At 39.2% G+C, this 23,991-nt stretch overlaps 1 protein-coding gene across 1 annotated transcript in view; it reads left to right on the top strand.

Annotated features, from left to right (window-relative positions):
* The window catches only part of RNF115 (ring finger protein 115), a 62,228-nt gene that overhangs the window by 5,923 nt on the left and 32,314 nt on the right, over positions 1 to 23,991 (top strand). Inside the window, exons 2-3 of the mRNA XM_032618512.1 lie at positions 13,682 to 13,740; positions 17,631 to 17,673. Coding sequence (XP_032474403.1) covers positions 13,682 to 13,740; positions 17,631 to 17,673 — 102 coding nt within the window. The remainder of the gene's footprint in view (positions 1 to 13,681; positions 13,741 to 17,630; positions 17,674 to 23,991) is intronic.

Below are 23,991 nucleotides of genomic sequence, written 5' to 3'. Positions count from 1 at the left end.
TTCAGGAAGATAATTGAGACCATATAATTTTAGCCAAAGCCCTGATGGTTGGGATTGTTTAGAACAGGAGTTAAGTGGCTGCTATTCCATTATAGCAGTATCTCTTGGGGTCACTTTCTTTCCTTGTGGTTACTGAGACCAGAGCAACTGGATCACTCCTCTCAAGTTACACACTGTGGGGCAACTTCTAAAAGAAAAGTATCCAAATTTTTTGTCAGTTGGGAATTGAGGTGGTAACACCACATGTAACTTAGTACGACATCTGGAAATTCCAGTTTGAAAACAAAGCAAAAAGCAGACAAGTCTAACTTAGTTTTTCTGTAGCTCATCTTAGCATTAATCAAGTTTTACTTTCTGTGTTTCTTGCTCTTGAAAGTTTTCCTGAGCTTAGGAGATGTTGTGCTTAAACGTTGTTTCTTCAACCTCTTGGTCGAGTGGGTGAATTAAAGTTATCAATTCTTGTTCTAATACTAATTCTTCAAAGGGCTGGAGTTGAGTCATCTGACCCTCTCAGTTTATCTTAGTATATCCCACTGTAAAATACTACTGAGGTGTGCCTATTGAAAGCTTGAGTGGGTATTCGGAGAAATGGAGCTATGTAATCTTTGATTGAAAGGTTGTGTAGGAATGAGCAGTCCTTATTTGTAGAGAAATAAGGCCTTTACCATAGGAGAAACATTTTAGGTAGTTCTTATAGTTTCACATAAAGAAGTTTAGGTTAGATTCTGAAGGATTTTTTAAAAAATCTTTTAAGTTCAATTGTTAGCAGTTCAAGGTTCCTTAGAAGTCTCCAATGCATATATATAACAAATAGAAGTGGTGATTTTAAACTAGGCACACTTTTCTTGTATGTTAAATAGATTGCCCAGCTTCTTTTCCCAAAATAGGCCAGTTAGTTTTGTTTTCCTTGAAGAGCTGTTAAATTAGATAATCTCTCTCCTTGATGATTTCAACGGTGTCACAAGGAAGTTCTTAGTAGGCAAGGTATCCTATATTCACCTCTTTGCCACTCACTTCCATGTTGTGCAGATTTGAATAGACTTAAACCTAGAGGACCGTCTTCCAATAAAGGTTTTATTGTGTTCATTTTTCAGCATGCTTAGAATTTACATTCTCAGAAGAAAGAAAAAATCCCATAGTTATGTGTCCTTTCTTTTCTTTTTCTGGATTGACTAAAACCTATAGGTATCCTACAGTGATGCTGATCTTCTAGCCCGGTAGTTCTCATACCTGTCAGACCCAGTGCCCTCTTTTTATAATAAACATTTTGAAACACTACCTTTAATGAAATGAAATTCTTAGGTAATACAACTTCCTTACATATACATTTAAAAAATTCTCTAGATGTAAGATAAAGGATAAATAAAAAGAAAGTAACTCATGACAAAATAATATGCATTTCAATGTGTAAATACTCAGAAGTCCATTATAGGAAGATATATATAATGTAGTAGATATTGGCACCAAACACAGACATAACAGCTACCCAAGGAGATTAGCTATAAGGGTAATTATGCCTTAAATAGCCTGAGTGGTAAGCCCCCAGAATGGTGAACAATTCTTGATAAAGGTACAAATAAAGTATAATTTTCTCTTGTTTTATTCAGTAGTTGTTTTTCTGGACATACAGTGCATGGTATTTATATGTAGAAAGAGTTGGTGTTTATATATAATGGAGTTAGGTTCTAGGCTTTGGTAATTATAAAGATATTTTTTATCTACTCAACTATCCGTAGGAAGTTTAAGAATAGAGACATTTCTTTGTGCTGGAGTTTCTTATGCTTATGGACTCTGCCCATTAAATTAAGTAGCATTTCTTAATTGCTGTGGCAACACTTCAGTAGATGTCCAAAATGTCCCACAGATGATTGTATTATCCTCATTGAGAATGACTGCTAGTCACAGGAAAACATTTTCCTGTTTTATCACTCTTCTTTTCTCTTGCTTATTGTTCACTACTTTAGTGTAGTACTTTTAACATATTGCAAGATTCAGTCTTTGTCATTTAGACTTGATTTACTTTTCCTTTAGACAATTTCTCCTATATGCCTTTAAATTTCTCATTTCCTCACCACTCTTGTCATCATTTTTGACTAACTTGTTGACTGGAACTTAGCTGCTTCTAGTGAATCTTCTGTAATTTAAGTGGTAGTCAGAGGTACTTTATTCTCAAATGAACTTATGAAGCTGTTGATTCCCTGATTTTATTTTATAGTACCAGTTATTAGGTTCTGATCTTGTAATACAGTCACTGCTGAATGGTTAGAGGCATTCGTATTCCTAGTTAAGACAAGTTAGGTTGAGGAATGGAAATTTTGTACCTTAAGCCTGTTGGTTTGAAAAAAAAAATTACTGTTATTTTGATAGTTGATGTAGTGTGAAAACAATTTATAATGGTACATTTACTTTTTGTTTAATAATATGTAAAAGGCAAATTCAGCAAATTAGCTTTCACTGCTCTTCTTAATTTGCATGTTTTAGATTAAAAAGTGTTTGGAAGTAATATGAACAAGTGAGAATAAGGAAAGTATTTAATTCCCTAAAATTTTCAACTTTGTTTTCCTGATCACTAAAATTATTGGTTTATTATTCTGTGCCAAGTGTAGGTGCTGATTCAGTTAGGGAGTCCTGTTTTAATAATATACTAGCATTCTGGTTCTTTGGTTTTTTAAAATTAATTAATTTATTTTTATTTTTTGGCTGTGTTGGGTCCTCGTTTCTGTGCGAGGGCTTTCTCTAGTTGTGGCAAGCGGGGGCCACTCTTCATCATGGTGCGCGGGCCTCTCACTATGGCGGCCTCTCTTGTTGCTGAGCACAGGCTCCAGACGCGCAGGCTCAGTTGTTGTGGCTCACGGGCCTAGTTGCTCCGCGGCATGTGGGATCTTCCCAGACCAGGGCTCGAACCCATGTCCCCTGCATTGGCAGGCAGATTCTCAACCACTGCGCCACCAGGGAAGCCCCTGGTTCTTTGTTTTTGAAATGCAAAATTTTATTTGAGCCAAATTGAGGATTATAATCCTGGAACAGACTCTCAGAAAGCTCTGAGAACTGTTCCCTACTAGCATTCTGTTTTAACATACAATCAGTATTAGATGAGCAGATTCAGAGTTCCCAAGGTTTTTAATAAGGTCAGTAGTGTAACATACGTCTTTCTCATCTTGCAACACTAGTGTTGTAAAAGGGTTCCAGAAGTATGTCTGTTTCTAATCCTGAGTGTGAATTATTTCTCTGAACTCAAATCTTTAGTGATTGTTCCCCTGACTGTTAATCAGGAAGAAAACCAGTTTACAAAAACAAACAAAAAAAAAACACCATTAGGCCACAGTTTTTTAGTGTTATACAAAGATACCTATATAATTTAAATATTGTTTGGAGAGCTGTGATTCAGTTCCAGGCCAATAGAACTGCCTTTATTTATGGTCTCACTCCCTAAGAATAGTAACATTCACAACCATCATCATTTTGTTCCTTCATTCCAGGCCGTGATTGAACATTGACATTATCAGGGACTCCAAATAGGAATGTATAATCAACCAACCTTCTTTAGTTCATTGTGTAACAAGGCAGAAAATCAGGTCACAAGACAAAGCGTTACTTGATATAAGCTTGATCAGATGGACAAGAAGCCAAATTTTCTAAGAAAAAAAAAAGACTAAACTATAAGAATTATCAGAGAAAAAGTTAACACAGCATAGCCAGAAAAGATTTAGTTACAGTGTTCTTTGCTTGCTTACACTAAAGGCAGCAAAGAGGAGAACAACTCAGGGGCATAGATATAAAATGGTAAATGATACTAAAAGTTTGCCCTTAGTTCTGTTGTGTACCATCATAGTTTGGAGGAAAATTTTGTCTTACGTTCAGTTTAGGCTGATAGAATCTTCTTACATAAGCTGACAACATTCATTCAGCAAATATATTCTAAGCTCAAATTCCAAGCATTGTGCAGAAAGAAAAGCGTGCTTGGTGGGGAAAGAAAAATAACCTGGGATTAAAAGTCACTGAAATCATGTACAAAGTTTATGTTGTAATAATAAAATCACACTTAGGGAAGTAAAGGCACATAAAACAAACTTCTGTGAATATCCTGATCTTAAGTACTTATCCTCAAAAGAAGAATTGAATGAGTGAGACTTCTTGTTTTCCTGAAGGAGAGTTAGGGGAGACAAGTAAATGAGGACAGCATTTGTGTTCTAGTTTCACAGATGGAGAAACAGGTCTTCCCAAAGACCATGAACTGGTGGAACTGGGAATAGAGCTCAGAAATTCTGTTACTGACCTGGGTCCTTTGACTTTTTAATCAATAGAAATTGATAAGAGGCCAGATGAGAAATTCAGGCAAGGCTTTATTGGGACTCCAGCATGAGGGAGTGAAAATAAGAAAACAGGTGCCCTTGCTTGCTTTCTGAGGTGGGGCCTAGCTGGTTCCTTAAATGAGGTGAGGGTAGGGGCGGGTTGGTCTGCCCACAGGTGGTGCCCTGTGTAGGGATCATGTGCTTTTTGTACCCAGCACCTCCAAAGAGTCAGTTGGTTTGTGGCCTTTTTTGTATCTTACTGTTGATAATTGCCCCAACTGTGCCTCTGTGCAGTTATTTTTAGTTCCTTAGTTTGTCCAGGTGCAAGCACTCCAGTAGGGGGTTCCAGGTCACAGGTCCCAGCCTATCTCAGTTCTGTTATCTTTGTTTGGGGGCTCACTTGATGCTTTTGAAAAGGGAGGAAGTGCAGCCTGGCTTGTAAAGGGATGATCATAGGGGATTATGGAAAAAGTCTCTAGAAAAAAGTAGTGTCTTTGATGTTAGAGATGTGAGTTGGCATGAAATTCATGGTGTGGTGGGTTCTAGCCTAGGTAGGAACTGTGATGTATTTCACAGTTTGTGTTCCTAATCCTTCTCGTTAGGAGTTTCTGAACAGTTTTGCCTTGTGATACTCGAAGAGAATGTGAACAATAGAACATGACTGACTTAATATTGTGATCTTAGATTTTGACTCTGTCAAATGACACAGGAAATAGGCTTCTCTTTTAGATAAAATAAAAAAAATAGACTTTGATCGTGACTGTATAGAAAAGCAAAGCTGTGGAATTAGGAAATAAATAGTAAGCCTTTATATTTCATATTCTGAATAAACATTGGATATAAATTTGTATAAAGTTCAAGGGTATGTAAATTTCACAGCATGGGACTTCACATAAATAAGTCCTGGCTTACAGGTCATTGCTCTACCAAGACCTCACATTTTTTGATAATTGATCCCTTGAAATATAAGAAGGAAAAGAAAATAATGCATTAAAACCACCCTTTCCCTTTCTCTCTTGTATTCCAAGTGCTTTGTGTCCTCCAGTTCTGTTCTTCTAAGTTGGTAAGCATCAGGGCTAAGCTGTACTTAGGGAGTTGTCCCTGATTCAGACTATTAATGGTGAAAGATATTTCTGCCTGTGGGTATTTTTAGGTGAAATAGACAGTGGAACATCTGAAGTAGTTCATTCAAGTGTACCTGCTACTGAGTGTCCTCACTTAGGTTGTATATAGTAAACATTCAGACCCTAGAGGAAAGCAGCTTAGTTTAGTGGAAACAACTGGGTTCCTGTTTCCAGTGATTCTGGGTAAGTAACTTAGGGTTGTTATACTTCTCTTTTACAGATAGGATGATAGAAATGACCTAATGAAATTTTTTGATAAGACTTAGTGACTGTGGGGACTACATACATTGGCAGTATTTGGGGGGAGGGGTTGGTGTGAAGATTTGATATATTCATGTTTAAGTAAAGGAGAGATATCCATAGTGCCAGACATATAATGGGCCCTTAATTCACTCTTATCCTTGGTTTTTCCCTCCCCCCCAACCTATATTATGCTTAAAATTTAAAACTCTGTTACCTCAACAGATGAATGGATAAAGAAGATGTGGCACATATATACAATGGAATATCACTCAGCCATAAAAAGAAACGAAATTGAGTTATTTGTAGTGAGGTGGATGGACCTAGAGACTCATACAGAGTGAAGTAAGTCAGAAAGAGAAAAACAAATACCATATGCTAACCCATATATATGGAATCTAAAAAAAAAAAAAAGGTTCTGAAGAACCTAGGGGCAGGACAGGAATAAAGATGCAGACGTAGAGAATGGACTTGAGGACACGGGGAGGGGGAAGGGTAAGCTTGGACGAAGTGAGAGAGTGGCATGGACGTATATATACTACCAAATGTAAAATAGATAGCTAGTGGGAAGCAGCCGCATAGCACAGGGAGATCAGCTGGGTGCTTTGTGTGACCACCTAGAGGGGTGGGATAGGGAAGGTGGGAGGGAGACGCAAGAGGGAGGAGATATGGGGATATATGTATATGTATAGCTGATTCACTTTGTTATACAGCAGAAACTAACACACCATTGTAAAGCAATTATACTCCAATAAAGATATTTAAAAAAACCAAACAAAACTCTGTTATATGAATATATGAGGATGATTCTAAGGCCAAGGCCTGGGTGTGGGAGGAGTGTAGAGTCAGAGAGAGACTGTGTTTGGTTCTGGTTTGATCTTCTTACAAATTCTCCTTAATTCATGGATGTTCACCCAAATTGAAGTTAATAGTACCTCTGAAGAAAAATTAGGAAAAATTGAAATGCCAAGTTAGCCATCTTTAGAAGTGATCCAAGAGATAAATACTTAAAATCCAATCTTAAAATCCAGTCCAGTCTGGTTGTAATCTCAGTGTAGGGCAGGACTAAATTGTGATTGTAAGTAAGAAAATACAGCCAAGTAATTGTATTATATTCTAACAGGAGAAAGAATTTGTCTATTAGAAGAGGGTGTGGGAATTGTGGGTCAGCAGTGAAAGAATAGAAAAGGAGTCAGAGGCAAACATATGCTGTGTTCTTCTTGCCCAGGGGGAGAGGAAACCCAGGTCATTGATTTTTGAGGATGTGGTTTATGTTCATAGTGGGAATGGATATATTAGGCTATCCTAGCATGATGACACAAGCTATATATCCAGTTGCCTACTGCTCTGATTCTCTGCTTATTTAGCAGGTGATTATAATCTGGAATAACTATAATAGCTATATTTATTAAATGTCTACTATCTAATGTGGCAGTCACTGAGTTAAGTATTTTGCAAACATCTTAAACTTTACAGTAATACAGCATCGAAGCAAGCATCTCCATTTCACAGATGAGAAAATGGAGTCTCAGAAATGTAATGTGACTCTCCCAAGACTTCATATCTAATAAATAGAGACCTGAGATTAGAATTCAGGTCTCTGATTCCAAAAATCTTTCCTCTATGCGTATGCCTCTTTCCTCTATTTAGGTGGATTTATTTATTGAGGAAGACTGTGCTGAATTGTAAAAGTAAATGGGCCACTTGATAACTCTTTTTCATTGAAATTAAATGGGCATTCTGAGATGGCCTCTGAATTTGGTTTTATGTGACTCTTCCTCTAAGAGACAGATCTTCTCTAGGTGCTAAATTATATTTCTGAGCTTGTAAGATTGAAGGTTTCAGACCCAGGATGGTATGTTCATCAGGGTACTGCTCCCCTGTAAGGGAAGGAGGGGGCTGAAAGGCTGCTGAACCTCCCAAGTCCTTGTTTGGCCTTGACATAAACGTTTCCATTCAATCCTCAGCAAATTATAGTTCCTGTTCCCTTCTCTAAAAGAATAGTTATTTTCAATCAATGAAGTGTAATGAAAAGAATATGGAGTTTTGAATTCAAGAAAGACCAAGATTCAAAGCTCTTCTTCATCCTTTGGGCAATTTTCTGGTTTTCTGTTGCTGCCTAAAAAATCACCCCAAAATTTAGTGGCTTAAAACAGTATTATCTTTCATGTTCCTCTGGATTTACAGAGTTCAGCTGGTCAGTTCTCACTTGAGATCTTTCATGCATTTGTAGTCATACAGAACCTGGAGAGGGAGCCATCTGAAGACTCTATTGGGATGGACCTTCAAGATAGTTTTTCCCTTTTACAATCCAATCCTTCTCTGATGTCTTAGTGCTCCTCTACGCCAACAGAGTAGCCCAGACTTTTGTGGCTGCTCAGGGCTTTAAGAGTCAGGAAGCAGAAACTGTTAGGCAGTTAAGAGCATTGTCTGGAATTGACTCAGTATTCTACAGGTAAAGAAGTCACAGGGCCCTCCCGTTTCAAAGAGGGTGGAGTGGAGAGTTACATTGCAGAACAGCATGCGGGTTGGGAGATTTTGTTGGCGCCATCTTTGGAAAATCAGATCTGCCACGGACAACTTCTTTCTTTCTTTCTTACAACTTCATGTTCTTATTTGTGTAGTAGAAATAACAGTGTTTTCCTCACAGAGTGGTTAACAGGAATAGCACAATGTCAAGCACGTAGGTGTTTCATAAATCTAAGTACCCTTTCCCCTTAATTCTCTAACATAATAGATTATTTCTAATCTACTTTTACTTTACACAGTTTTTTTGTGTGTGTGTGTGGTACACGGGCTTCTTACTGTTGTGGCCTCTCCCGTTGCGGAGCACAGGCTCCGGACACGCAGGCTCAGCGGCCATGGCTCACGGGCCCAGCCGCTCTGCGGCACGTGGGATCTTCCTGGACTGGGGCACGAACGCGTGTCCCCTGCAACGGCAGGCGGACTCTCAACCACTGCGCCACCAGGGAAGCCCCTTTACACAGTTGGTTAACACTTTCTGGACCTGTGTTTCTCAGACTGATGTAACTTAAAACAAAAGAAACCTTTTTCATGGAAAATTTCTAACATGTTAAAAGTAGAGAGAGGGACTTCCCTGGTGGCACAGTGGTTAAGAATCTGCCTGCCAGTGCAGGGGACACGGGTTCAAGCCCTGGTCCGGGAAGTTCCCACATGCCACGGAGCAATGAAGCTCATGTGCCACAACTACTGAGCCTGCGCTCTAGAGCCCGCGAGCCACAACGACTGAGCCCTCATGCCACAACTACCGAAGCCCATGCGCCTAGAGCCCAGGCTCCACAACAAGAGAAGCCACCACAATGAGAAGCCTGTGCATCACAATGAAGAGTAGCCCCCGCTTCCCGAAACTAGAGGAAGCCCGTGCACAACAATGAAGACCCAACGCAGCCAAAAATAAATAAATAAATAAATAAATTTATTTTTTAAAAAAAGTAGAATAGTACAAGAAGCCCACATATTCCCAGGTTCAGTAATTATCAACTCATGGCCAATATTCTTCATTCACCTCCACCCTTACATAACATCTCATCTCCAGATTAGTTTGAAGCAGTTGCTGGAAATCAGGGGGAAATTAGTGTGATTTCAGAAGAAAATGGCGGTAGTAAATACAATGCTATCAGGCCTTTAAAAAGAAAATCTAGAAACTGGAACTATAGTATCTTCAGAATGTTATTTTTGGGTTTTTAGGCTTCCAAGAGAATGGTTTTCTCAGACCAAACCTTTGTTCTGAGATCAGACTACTGAAGTATGTAGGAGACAAGTATGCATTTTTTACTCTGATAATTAGAGAATGACAGGCTTGTGAATTCTGAAAAGTTCTCCGTATTTCCTGTAATGTTGATTTTAGGAGGAATAGTTCATGGCTGAGAGGTTGGTTTCTTCTATAATAAGCTACTTTTATCAAGAATAATTCACAGAGCATTTGGAAGGAATTTTGGTTCTCTTCCCTGTAATCAAAATAGAATTACCTAAAAAAAAAAAAAAATAGAATTACCTAGAAAGGTTTGATTGTGCTAGTAAATGGAAGGAGTACCTAGTGGCAGGAAGTAGCCACTAGGTACTCCTGTAATTATAGTACTTCTGTAATTTGGTTTATGCCTCTGAAGTGTCCTGTTCTGTGAAGGAGCTATCTATGATGGCTGACAGCCTGATTCCTAGAACCATGACTGGAATCATGAAGAGAGGATTTGTACATTTCTCTACTCTAAATCAGTGTGATTCTTGCTTCAAGTCTTTTTTGTCTTCCCAATTGTAGTATTTGCCTTTTGAAATTATTTTCTCTCTATCGCAGCTCTAAACATTATTGGAAGTTTAGTATCAATGTAGACCACCCTTTAAGTCTGAAGACCTTCATACCTACTCCACTTTAGCCAGCTACCCCCATAGCTGTATCTTGGACTTTGTGATCATCCAGAACATTGCTACTTCTGAAATCTTAGGCTTCACTCTCCATGAGCAGGCCACAACTTCTTAAGCTTCCAGCTCTTTTCTTTACTTCCACTCCAACCGTCCTCTAATTGTATTAGATTCTGGTACTTTGACTCCTAGTTGTGAGGTGTGTGGCAAGTAATTTCATGTTTGTTTATTCAATAAATATTTATTGAACACTTTTCTGTCCTAGGGATATAATGGTAAACAAAACTGATCTGGACCCTGCCTTTATGAAACTTAAAACTTATTGAATGGTGACAGACATTAAAAAAGCATTAAACAAATGTCTAATTACAAATTGTGATAAGTGCTATAAAGGAATGTAGTGGAATAACTGAGGACATGGAAAGGAGATGTGACCCATGAGGCCCCCTCCCCCCCAGCAAACTGGGGGCTGGCGAATAAGCCAGAACTGCAAACAGTCCTGAATGCTTTGAGCCTCTCCCCCGCCAACCCCCGGCAAACCAGGGGCCTGCGAATAAGCATTGAGTGCTTTGGGCACTGATCCATGAGATGTCCTCAGTATAATCAGAGTGGTGGGAACACAAGGAAATGTCCTTGTGCTACTTCAGTATAATCAAAATAATGGTGGGAACCTTGTGCTGCTTTTGCGCTCAGGGACGAAGCACGGCATGTTTTCAAGAAAGCCCATTATTGGGCTTCCCTGGTGGCGCAGTGGTTGGGAGTCCGCCTGCCAATGCAGGGGACGCGGGTTCGTGCCCCGGTCTGGGAGGATCCCACATGCCGCGGAGCAGCCGGGCCCGTGAGCCATGGCCAATGAGCCTGCGCGTCCAGAGCCTGTGCTCCACAATAGGAGAGGCCACAGCAGGAGGGGCCCGCATACCGCAAAAAAAAAAAAAAGAAAGCCCATTATTGCTTGTATAATCAATAGAAGCATATGTTGCTGCTTTGGCACTTCTGGAATGTTAAGAAAATAAGTCTTAAAATGTAAACCTAGATAATGCTTTAATAAAAGCTACCACAGCAGGACAGACGCCGCTGTTTTGCCTGAGCGAGCGGCAGCCCTCTACTGCTGTGCTTCGGCACAATTCATCTCGTGTGATGAGCTTACTTTCAGCCCTGTCATAAGATAAACTACAACAAAGGAATGAACAGGGTGCTATAGGAGAAAATAATAAGAGGAAACCACTTTAGATTGGATGATGAAAGAGGGATTTTCTGACATGACCTTAAAATGGAGACCTAAAGGACTAGAAGTCCCTTGCCATGCAAAAAGTTAGGGGAAGAGTGTTTCAGTCGTAGGAGCAGAATGTATGAAAGCTTGAGGTAGGAATGAGCTTGATGAGTTAGAAGAACTGAAAGGAGGTCCTTGTAGCTGGAATTCACTGAGGGAGGGTAGCCTGAAATGAGGTTGGCAAGTTAAACAGAGACCAGCTGAATTAGGGCCGTGTAAGGCATGTTTAAGAGTTTGATTTTATTCTAAGTGTTTTTGGAAATAGTTGAAAGGTTTTAAGATGGGAAATGATATATGGTCCATTTTATGTTTTAAAAAGATCATTCTGACTTCTTCATGCAGAACAGATGGGAAAAGACTAGAAGAGAAGCAGGACAACACTTAAGAGGGAAGTTATTCATTGTCTAGAGCCAGTGTTGCCTTGGGTTAAGATAGTAAGGCAGTGGGGCAAGGAGTAGGTTTGAGAAATGTGGTCATGGTAGGAGTGCCAGGATTTGATGGTTGTCTGTGGAAGGCAAGAGGGAGGTGTTAGGAACGACTCCCAGTTTTCTGGTATGAACAAACTGATAATGCCACCTCTTGAGAGAGAGAGAGAGAGAGAGAGAGAGAGAGAGAGTGTGTGTGTGTGTGTGTGTGTGTGTGTGTGTGTGTGTAAGAGTGAGAAAGAGCATGAGAGAAAATACGTATGAGGATAAATGAATCTGGAATTCAGAAGAGTGGCCTGGGTTAGAGAGAGACATTTGGGAGTTGTTTCACATATGGGATATTTATTTATTTATTTTTATTTTTAATTTTTTTCATACAGGGGATTTTAAAGCAGTGGGAATGAGTGAGAGAGGAAGAGAAAAGAAAGACGAGGGCCTGGCACTGGGATGGTGACAAATCACATTTTGTAATTGGTATTTTTTTCTTTTTAACTTTAGAATAGATTTAAGGTTAGCCTTCTAAAGTCAATCTCACTTCCTTTCAGATAAACTTTCTTAGTGGGAGAGAAAGGAATGTAGTTACTGCTGCCTGGGAGGGTGGGGGATGAAGGAGTAGAGGGAGGGCCTCAGGGATTCATATCGTCTCCAGATTATTTCATTTCTGGAGTAGTTCACAGTATGCCCATTATGAGTGTTTCTCGTCTTTCATGTGTATAGAGGAGAGAAAAGGTTGAGAGATTTCTAATCCACAGGGTAAAGTTCATGGTAATGTGAAGTTTTCCACAGTCTGGTTCCAGCCTGCCCATTCATACTCATCATACCATTCCCCTTCAACCTCCATGCATGCTGTATTCTGTTGTTACAGTTTTTAACCCATAATTTCCTTTTTTATTGAGCAAACAGAGTACTGTTTTAAGTCTCTGTTTCAGATAAAGCCTTCCCTGATTCCATCAGGCAGACTTCGGTATTTGTTTATATTCCCAGTGTGCACTGATTAAAGAAAGTCTTTTATTAAATTTTACTGTTTCTTGCATTGACTGTCTCCTCACCAAACTAATCTCCTTGACAGAAGGGATTGGTCTTTTTTCTTTATATCTCTTTTAAGAAAGCATTTGAATATTTGAGTTACCATTCTGACTGTCTTTCTTTGAGTAGGCAAATACAGCTTACATTTCCTTCTGATAAGACAAACTTTCAGGTTTAGAAAATATAGAGAGCAAGAAAATAGTTGAAAATGTCTTTCCCAGATCTATTTTAATAGGTGGTTAAAATATACTTTTTTAAAACTATGGTAAGGCAGTCTCTAAATTATATTCTTTCTTATCAGCCCCAAAGCTTGATATTTAAAAGAAATATTTACTTATTTAAAAGAAAGATTCATGGTAGTTAAGGAAATAGAAGCTGATCTAATGGGATTGTTCTGGTTATTTAAATGATCATTTCTATAGAATACCTGAGAACATTGTTTTATTTGGAACCACTGATAATCAAAAAGCAGATCAGAAATATTGTAAAACTTCACTGTAAATTCCTAGTCTACAAATTGATTTATTCTGTGATTCAGTTTATGTCTCCTGTATGTACATAGTAAAAAAAATACAGCAATTTCTGTACCCATGAATATTATAATCTTCTACTGCTCTGATATATGTAGTGGAACTTTTTCAGTAGATTTGAATAGAAAATTAGATAATGAATTCATTCCAGTTTAAAAAAAAAATAAAAAACTTTGACATTCTTCTTTTAGTTCTCAGTGGGAACTGCTTGTGAAGCCATTCTGTAGACATCTCATGGAATTCTTTATTTGCCAGAGTATAACAGAAAAAACTGTCCTGGGCGTCAGCAAGTACATACAACATTTCACAGCATCAGCTTGTGTACTGCATATTATTCTGAAACTATATGCTTAGCTTTCTGATGAACGACTTTTATTTGTCTTCCTTTCTTTTATAGGAATATATTTGTCCCAGATGTGAATCAGGCTTTATTGAAGAAATGACAGATGATTCCAGGTATTGTACAAGCTCATGAATAAATCAGGCATTCTGTTATCAGAATTATTTTTCTCAGCATCAACTTAATGAATAGAAGGGAATTTGTTTTATAACATACTCTCTTGAGAGAGAGAGAAGAGAAGTGGCAGAGCAAAGGGGAAGAAAAATGGGAAGATTTGGAAAATGATGTGATAGTGGGTGTGATGAGATCTACTGTGGCATTCCTTGGAAACCTCTGTATCCATATCATAGTAAATCTGGTAAGTTTTCATATATTTTCTAAGAGTTTGGGGATCTCTTGGATTATTGGTTGGTTTTTAGTGACCACTCTGTGGCCTGAAGGTAAATTTCTGTTATACCTCTTTGGTGGGCTGGTGAGTGACTTCTGACAAAGATATCTAGTAAGATAAACAGGCTGTTCTAGCCAGGGAAACTGAGTTGTTATTCTTGCGGAAGCCTTGGGTCCCTTGTCCTTATTAGGATTATTGCGGTCAAACTTATGCCATCTTGCCACTGTAATATCAGTTTGTTGGTAATGATTGATATTGGCTCTTGTTGCTTTTACTAATGGTATAAAACCTATAAAAAGGGGACATTATTTCTGAAAGTGACAGTGTTAAGTATTCCTTCTTGGTCAATATGATTAAAACTATGAAAGCTTAACAAAAAGTAGAATAGTGTTGATAGGAGGGCCTTTTTGGGGTAAATGTAATAATGCATTTGTTCTTTTTTGGCTATCTGGTTAAACATTGGTTGGACAACTGAAGAAATACTGACTGGGTAAAAAGAATCTGTAATCTGAAGCTTCTTTTAATCTTGGGATGACTTTGGGGCAGTAAAAAATAATGGCAGTAAATAATTCCTTTACTGTTGCTGTTGGCAGAATATAAAGTTGAAGGTCCCTTCCACAACCAGGAAAAACTACACATTTTACAGTATGTACAATTAGTTTAACTTTATTAATGATCAGTGATTATATATATATAAATGAACTGGAGCTTCTAAGGCAATATATGGCATGGGATCTAGTTTGGTACAAACACTTAAGTGTTGATATAATAATCTTGGTTTTAAATAACACAATACCAATTCTAAATCTATAAAGATTAGCTTGATAGCAAAATCAGCAGTTTTGTGTGGATGGCATGCTAACTTGGGATATCTTTTTATTTGTGCTATTATAATTGCATCTAATACTTATTTCAAGCAGGTATGCTCTGCATGCATTGAATGAAGAGCATATTGGTTGTTAGGGGGCGATTTTTTCAAAGTTTTTAAATACTAATCCTGCTTTCTTTAGCCCTGTATACAAAGTATGGTTATAAATGAGGTTTGTGAGTAACTGCAGGATGAATCTTTTCTAGCGGGGAACTATGAATTCTATGGATCCTGCTCTCATTTGACTTAATTCTTTTCTTTGTGCCTTTGTAAGTCAAAGGTTGTCCCGTACAGGTGCTATTGGTACCAGACACTCAAATGCAAAGATTATGTCTTTTGAAATATCAGTGTTTTAAATAGTTGAAGAAATCTTTGTCTTAGAATCAGTCTTAGAGGTAGCATGGTATTCCCTTCTATAAAGTTCATAAACATTTGCTTATTTGAATACTTAGCAATTACAGTAGTAAGTAGTGGATGGTAAAAATTAATGAGAGCAAGTCCTTATGTAAATATTGGATAATGGGTTCCATTTGCTATTAGACTTTTCAGCTAGAGGGGCATCTTGTAAGTTTTCTTAAGCTTTGTAACATTTCTCAGAATGTTGTGGTTGTTATTATCCCTTCTCTATGATTAGCCTTATCATTCTTAAAATGCAAAGGAATTTTAAGGAAAGGGAATGCTGAGGGAGTTTCAGGGGGAGAAGAAGCCCAAAAGATAGAGTTGATAGCTTTAATTACCAAAGATGTTTGAATTCTTGAAACTATATGGTAAAGTCAGGAAAGAGCCCTGGAAGCCTATCTAGGTTTGAGTAATAAAATGGATACATAGTGGTAGTTCAATTATTTATTTAGCATAGATGTACTGGTACATTTGGGCTTGTTCTACATTTGAAGTGTTTTTTACAAAAGATATTTTAACTTCTGAAGCAAATACAGTTGTTAAATGGTTTCTAATTAGAGAATAAGGCCTGAGAATGATGACATAGAGAATGGCGTTAGCCTCGTTGTTTCACTTTTGGTTGCAGACTAACTGGAGTGTGTTTGTTTCTTCAATGAGCTGAGTGCAGTGCCTGGATTGGTATTGTAATTCTGAAAATGAAAGTTATTTATAATAGTTTGTGGGCTTTATTTCATTGGGGTGAGTGTGTGCATGCTTGTGTGCTAGTGTGTGTACTTTGGTCCACATGTGTGTGTCTCTTGAAGTAAAAGTGATATCCAGCAGTTCTTGTGATACTTTCCATCCCGTTTCCGCCAAAGTGTGCTAGCCAGTTTCCTCTCTTCTTTGCAGATTTCATGGGGACAGTGGGATCAAATATTTTTCCCCAGTCTTTGGGAATAGGTTTATACATGTGATATTAATTCAACAACTTTTACTTTCCAGTTATCAATATAGGATATGGTAAAGCAGGGTTTTCACAAGTGGTGAGTGCTCTGTATAATGGCTGATACATAATAAACACATATATTTGTGGTATTAATAAAATACAGTCTTTACCCTCTGAATTTATGTTTATGAAAGGAGGGGAACAAGTAGAAATGGATGAGGAAAATTCTAGATATTTTATTTTTTATTTTTTTTTGCGGTATGTGGGCCTCTCACTGCTGTGGCCTCTCCCGTTGTGGAGCACAGGCTCCGGACGCGCAGGCTCAGCGGCCATGGTTCACGGGCCCAGCCGCTCCGTGACATGTGGGATCTTCCCGGACTGGGGCACGAATCCGTGTCCCCTGCATCAGCAGGCGGACTCTCAACCACTGCGCCACCAGGGAAGCCCTAGATATTTATAATACAAGGTTGAATTTAGAATCAAAGTCAGTGCAGAGGAGTGTGGAGGAGTCTTGTTTGGTTGGTGAGTTTAGAAAAGACTTAATGGAGGATGGGCCCTGAAGGATGGGTAGGATAATCATAGAATAGGATAAGCTATCAGAAGAAGAAAAAATATTTATTGAGCCCTTTTGTAAGGTGCTAAATATAGTACCAGACGCCTTGCATTACTACATTTAATCATTCCCAGTAGTTTCAAATGTTGTTTTCATCGGTTAAATGCTTTTTTAATGAAATATTATTTTGAGAATCTTGTTTTATTTCTTAGCTTCTGAGAATAGATGTTTTTCTTACTTTGCTCAGATTTGAGCTGCATTGCTGGCTGTGGATCCTTCTTCCTTCTCTGTGATAGTCTCTCTCCCCAATTTTTAAAAAATTTATTTATCTTATTTATTGATTTTTGGCTGGTTGGGTCTTCGTTGCTGTGTGCGGGCTTTCTGTAGTTGCAGCGAGCGGCGGCTACTCTTCGTTGTGGTGTGCGGGCTTCTCATTGCGGTGTCTTCTCTTGTTGCGGAGCATAGGCTCTAGGCGCGCAGGCTTCAGTAGTTGTGGCTCGCGGGCTCTAGAGTGCTGGCTCAGTAGTTGTGGCGCACGGGCTTAGTTGCTCTGCGGCATGTGGGATCTTCCTGGACCAGGGCTCGAACCTGTGTCCCCTGCATTGGCAGGCAGATTTTTAACCACTGCACCACCAGGGAAGCCCTCCCCCCAATTTTTCATTTGGCTTACCCTTGATTTTGTAGTTTGTTATAATATTTTTCATAGATTAATCCACATGCCAGTTCTTCATAATTTCCTTTGAGGGTGTCATGTTGGGATGAGTTATTTTTCCTTATTGGGATTTGCTCTCATTGTACCATTCTATATTTAGCTTCCAGGAGGGAAGCTTGTTCCTGGGAATAGAATCACTACTCATCGCTTTTTCTCTTCAGTTTTTTAGGTGGTGGCAGCAGCACATCAACACATTTTGCAGAGGTAAGTTTTCCGTTGGCTGTATGGATTCTTTAGATAGTGGGTGGGTGTTGAAACCATGACAGATTTTCACTTCCCAGTGCAGCAAAACATCAGAATGTATAAGAAAAATATGGGCAAGAGTAGTCTTAGAAAGATTTGTGTTCAATAGTTGGGGCTTTGGCATGTTACCTTTAGTAAACCTTTGATTAGGAGAGAGCTGTGCTGTATTTGAAACCTGGTGGTGTTTTCAGTTCTGTTTTCTGCTTCTATATTGTGTATATGGTGTGAGAATAAAAAGCTTGTATTGTTTTTTAAATAACAGTGTTGCAGACTCTTAATGGTCTGACAGTCAAGTAAAGAACAGGCCAGGATGAGTTGTAATTGAAGTCACAATGAGGCATAGTCTGTGATTTTACACAGAGGTACTGGTTTCTAGAGATTACCTTTAATGAATGTGGTAGTTTGTAATTGGAATTTCAGGGCTAGATTAAGGATAAGATATTTGCTTGCCTTCCAGGTCTCAAGATGGGACCTACAATTAATTTCCAGTTCTTTATATAATGCGACATCCGTATTTTTTGGGAAAAATAATCTTAACTAGGATTTGAAAATAAGACATTAATCTGTATCCTTGAATACCATTTTAAATTAAACGCAGTCATTTTCTTTTTCATTTAATCCATTAACTTAAAATCTGGTTGTTTTGGACCATTTTAACCATTTTTAAGTGTACAATTTAAGTGTACAATTTTAAGTGGCATTAAGTACTCTTTGTTTATTAGCATTTATAGACTGTTACCTCACAAGGGACAGACCAGCTCTGCCTACAAAAAACACTGGTTTGCTTTTGCTCCTATTGCCGCACAGCTTGGTTAGCTCTAGAAAGCTAACAGATGCTAAAAGAAAAAAAGCCCCTTAAATCCCATAATTAGAATTTCTTTGTGTTTCAGGATCACATTAGCCTTTTTTGGAGATAGTTTAAGTACCTGAAGAACTAGCAAAACTTTTTGGTAGTTATTTGTGTATAAATTAAAACTGTATTTGCAGTGTATTTGAAAACTGGGATTCAGTAAGAAACCCATAAAACCCTAAGCTTCTCTCCTTTATCCTCTGAAAATTATCTTAAGACCTGTAGCTCCCAGGTTTTAAAAAAAATTTTTTTGGACTTGCTGCTCAGCTTGCTGGATCTTAGTTCATCAACCAGGGATTGAACCTGGGCCCTGGCAGTGAAAGCGCCAAGTCCTAACCACTGGACCGCCAGGGAATTCCCAGCTCCCCAGATTCTTCTGTTGTTAGATTTATAGTCAAGAAACTTAATGAAATGTTTGGGTAACAGTCCTGTTTTATTAAGGTATTTTCTTTTACTTATGGTCTGTGGTACTTTTTTTTTTTTTTTTTTTTTTTTTTTTGTGACACGCAGGCCTCTCCCTGTTGTGGCCTGTCCCGTTGCGGAGCACAGGCTTCGGACGCGCAGGCCCAGCGGCCATGGCTCACGGGCCCAGCCGCTCTGCGGCATGTGGGATCTTCCCAGACCGGGGCACGAACCCGAGTCCCCTGCATCGGCAGGCGGACTCTCGACCACCGCGCCACCAGGGAAGCCCCTGTGGTACTTCTTAATATCCAGCATTCAGCTTTTTGCTTAACTCTGAACTGCCTTGGTACATGGGTTGATTAGTGTGATTCAAGACAGATTATGTCTTTGAACTCCCACTTTCTCATTTTGGTGGATGGAAAAATATTACTTAAAATTGATTCTGCTAGCCAGGCCTGGAAGCCTTTCCGGTTTTAGTAATTTTTTTCCTTGTGTATGCTATTCCTGATTACACAGATTTTCACTTACTGGTTATGCATATGCATCAGAAGAGACTTCATCTCATTTTCCTTAAGTGTTAGTTCTCTTTTAGGAGATGGAAATACATTGGTCTGTCAGTTTTATAGATATGACTCACCAGGAGGAGATGCATTCAGAAGAAAAATAAATATATATAGTCAGTTTCCTAACTTTAGTAATGCTAAATCTGACACTGACTGCATAAGTTATCCTTCAGGTGTTGAAGTAATTTTCTTAGTCATAGCCTGTGACTTCATGTTCTTAAGGGTTTGTAGCAAGGGCATGATTATGCCCAGTTTTCCCTTGTCATCATGCCTGAATATTTCAGTTTTCTCCTTCTTAAACGATATTTTGCACTTAAAAAATAGAAAAAAAAAGTATTTTCTTTTAATACTGTAGAAGTTGTAAGGGATTTAAAAAAATCATCTAAGAAGTATATGTTTAGTGCACTTCCAGCACTCTGCTAGAAGTAGGGGCAAGAAGCAAATGTTATGGTTGCCTTGCCAGCAAGGAACTTATAATTTATTTTGGGGACAAGTGCAAACATGAAACAGATATGAAAACAAGTGTGTATAGAGAGTATAATAAACTTATTATGGGGATGTAACAAGTACAGTAGAAGGGAGGTTAGGTGGGCTGCAGTCTTTGGGAAGACTAAAATCTTTAGGAAAGAGGTCAAATGACATAGTGATATGCACGGATCCAGACTGCCTGAGTTTAAACCCTGGGTCTACTGCTTACTGACTAGGTGACCTGGGCAAAATTACTTAGAATTTCTCTGTGCCTCTGTGTTCTCCTTTATAAGTTGGGGAAAATAATCATACCTACCTCAGAGGGTTGTCATGAGGATTAGGTGAGTTGATACATGCCAGGTGTGTGGGCCAGTGTGCCTGCCATATAGTGAGCGCTTAATAAATTTTAGCCATTATTAAGACTTCATGGAGAAGGTAAAACTCCTTCATGGAGAAGGTAAAACAAGGCTTCAAGTACTAGAGCCTTAAAGGGTATGTGGAATTTAGATAAGCAAAGAGGTGAGAAACGCTATCTCAAGATAGTATTCATAGGCCATAAGGTCTTATACCCATGTCCCTGGAGGAAAAACTTAGAAAATTATGTGTGGAGAGGGCTTCCCTGGTGGCACAGTGGTTAAGAATCCGCCTGCCAATGCAGGGGACATGGCTTCGAGCCCTGGTCCAGGAAGATCCCACATGCCGCAGAGCAACTAAGCCCGTGCGCTACAACTACCGAGCCTGCGCTCTAGAGCCCGTGAGCCACAACTACTGAGTCCGTGTGCCAGAACTACTGAAGCCCGCGCGCCTATAGCCCGTGCTCTGTAACAAGAGAAGCCACCGCAATAAGTAGCCCGCGCACCGCAACGAAGAGTAGCCCCCACTCACCGCAACTAGAAAAAGTCCATGCGCAGCAGTGAAGACCCAATGCAGCCAAAAATCAGTCAATCAATCAATCAATAAAAAGAAAATTATGTGTGGAAACGAAAGCTATTTTTCTTTTCTATATTTCAGTTGGTAATTTCGGCGAAGGCTTATGCTCAGTTTTGCTCTGTTTTTCTTCAGCCAGAGTTGCTTGTACAATGAAGAGGTTATTTTCTTAATTAGCATTTACTAATAGCTGAATTCTTAAAATACTAGATATATCAGAAGAGGCTTAGTCCAAGCAAAATTTCTAATATAATTGGTATTGATTTTTTTTTCTGAATTGGGTCTGGGGTGGGGGAGATAGGGAGGGTGTATGAGGATGGAGGAGTGTTGCCAGTTAAATGGGAACTATGAGTGATGTGTGAGGGTCAGTGGAGAGTGAATCTAGAAATGTTGCTAGCAGTTTGTATATAGAGAGGACATAGCTATACTGAGGTTCCTGTTGATAACCTGGGGAATGGAGCCCATGGCTATCTGAGGGGTTTCATTGACTACTTGAAAGCTTCTGACCATGACCTGGTGCCAGTGAGACATCTGATCGGAAGGTCTCAACTTACCTCAGTTTTATCACTTCAGTGCAAGAGCGGCTGTAGCTGCTGCCTCAGATTAGCAGAAAATAAGATAGATGGCTTTCTAGAAAAAGAACTCCCAGGTATGCAAGAAGGCAGGGTACTCTGAGCAGTCCGATTTATATTTATTTAAATAAAGTTTGTTTTGCTACATATGCAGCATTACAATGGGCAATAAAAAAGGTATTAAAAAGCATCTGGAGTCCCACTATTTTAAGAGCCCCCTTTCGCCGTACATTTCCTTTCAGGTTTTGTCTTGAGGCATAGATATTGAAAAATATTGTAACAGCATTAAGAAGATTTTTTAAAAATGAAAAATCTTCCATATTCTCATTACCTTATTTTTGCTTTATTTGTTTGTTTGTTTATTTATTTTTAATACTTCCCATTTCTCACATTCATGCTTCATAACTTTTCAGATATAATCATAGGATATACTGTATTGTATTTCTGATTTTTAAAATTTACTTAGGATTATGTCATAAATCTTTTTTCTTATCTCTTCATAGTTATAAGAATTATATATTTTATGACTTCAGATTATTTCATGCCTGTGCTATATTAAACTGTTATCCTGTGTTAAAACCTGTCTGGTTATATGTGATGGTTGATAATTGATCATACCTCTTCCCTCCATCTGAGCGTCTAGAACATACTGAGAAATAAAACATACACGCCAGGCAGATGGAAATAAAGATTTAGTTTTTATTCAGCCAAATTGGAGAGCACAGTTGATCTGTGGCCAAATGGACATCCTAAGTCTGCACAGGATGACCCACTTGAGAATTAGAGGCTGCTGAGCAGGCACAAATACTCAGAACCACTTCTTTTGCATTTGTGCAGCCTCCTTATAAATGAACTCCATCCATTGGAGAAATGCGAATTAGCAAAACGTTTGCTCATTAGCAAAACCTTTTGCCACTCACCAATCAGATGCATCACTCCTCTGGTAGGGAAGAGTAATGAGGAATGAATGAAGAGGTCAGAGGTGAACATGAAAGCTCTGATTCCTCCCTCCTCCCCTTTGGGTTTAGTAATTTAAGTCTATAGTTAGCAGGGGATTGGGACTAGTACCTCTGGTAGTTAGGGGAGGAGATCAGTAGGCTTTGAGGGCAGTTTTACTTCCACCTTCATGAAGGCTCTCTCCATTACCAGCTCATGCTCTTTTGTGTGTGCTCCTGGGACCTGTGGAGAAAGCTCTGAGATAATGAAGAACAACATAAAGTTAAATTAAATTGAACTACAATAAATAAAAGTGTTGATATTCTACTGTTTTTGACCTACAAAGATGGTAATTTTAAATGATTAAACCTAGTGAAGGGCTTCCCTGGTGGCGCAGTGGTTGAGAGTCCGCCTGCCGATGCAGGGGACACGGGTTCGTGCCCCGGTCCGGGAAGATCCCACATGCCGCGGAGCGGCTAGGCCCGTGAGCCATGGCCGCTGAGCCTGCGCGTCCGGAGCCTGTGTTCCGCAACGGGAGAGGCCACAACAGTGAGAGGCCTGCATACTGCAAAAAAAAAAAAAAAAAAAACCTAGTGAAAAGAAGTTAAAGATTTCAAACCTTTAACTTTCCTTTACCAAGTAAATCATCCTTTACCTGTTTGCTGTTCTTCCCAGTCTCAGCCAGAGGGCTTGTACTCAAATGCCAGGTAGAGTTTGGGTTCTTTGAGCAGCTGCAGCCTGGATGGGATCTTAAAGGTTGAATTAACTCAACCAAATCTTTCATCTGTCTCACTTTTTAGTATGAAGGGTTAAAATAGCTCATTTCACAGTGCTGCCTACCTCACATCCAGTCCATTTGGAAATATCAAGTAAAACTCCTGAGCTCTTCAACAGTTGTTTAAAGAATAACTATGTTTATGTCATTCGTGACTAAGTTCACACCAGTAATACTGTTGCCAAGCAAAGACCATAACATAAACTCAATGGTAGCTGAAGGAAGAAGAGTGAAACAGAAAACAGTCTTGGTGTCAGCCTTGCCAGTTTTTTGTTCAGTGACTGCCAGTTGACCAGAGTCCATAGCCTCTAAATTTAAACTCATTTGGGAAAAGGTGCCTTCCAAGAGATTGTTTATGGCAGAGTGTTTACATTTTGGGGGGTGGGTGGGCATTGGACATCGTATTTTTTTCTTTGTGAATGATATTTTAATACTCTATTTTTATAAAATTTAGGAATTTGCCATAGTCACCCATAGTCTTTTATAAAAAAATTTATTTAATTTATTTTTGGCCGCGTTGGGTCTTCGTTGCTGTGCGTGGGCTTTCTCTAGTGGCTGCGAGTGGAGGCTACTCTTGGTGGCAGTGCGCGGGCTTCTCATTGCTGTGGCTTCTCGTTGCGGAGCATGGGCTCTAGGTGTGTGCGGGCTTCAGTAGTTGTGGCACATGGGCTCAGTAGTTGTGGCTCGCGGGCTCTAGTGCATAGGCTCAGTAGTTGTGGCACATGGGCTTAGTTGCTTTGCAGCCTGAGGGATCTTCCTGGACCAGGTCTTGAACCCGGGTCCCCT

This window comes from Phocoena sinus, chromosome 1 (assembly GCF_008692025.1).
Source record: "Phocoena sinus isolate mPhoSin1 chromosome 1, mPhoSin1.pri, whole genome shotgun sequence".
Taxonomy (NCBI): domain Eukaryota; kingdom Metazoa; phylum Chordata; class Mammalia; order Artiodactyla; family Phocoenidae; genus Phocoena; species Phocoena sinus.
The sequence above is the reverse complement of the archived record's forward strand: the minus strand, read 5'-3'. Positions and strand labels throughout refer to the sequence as shown.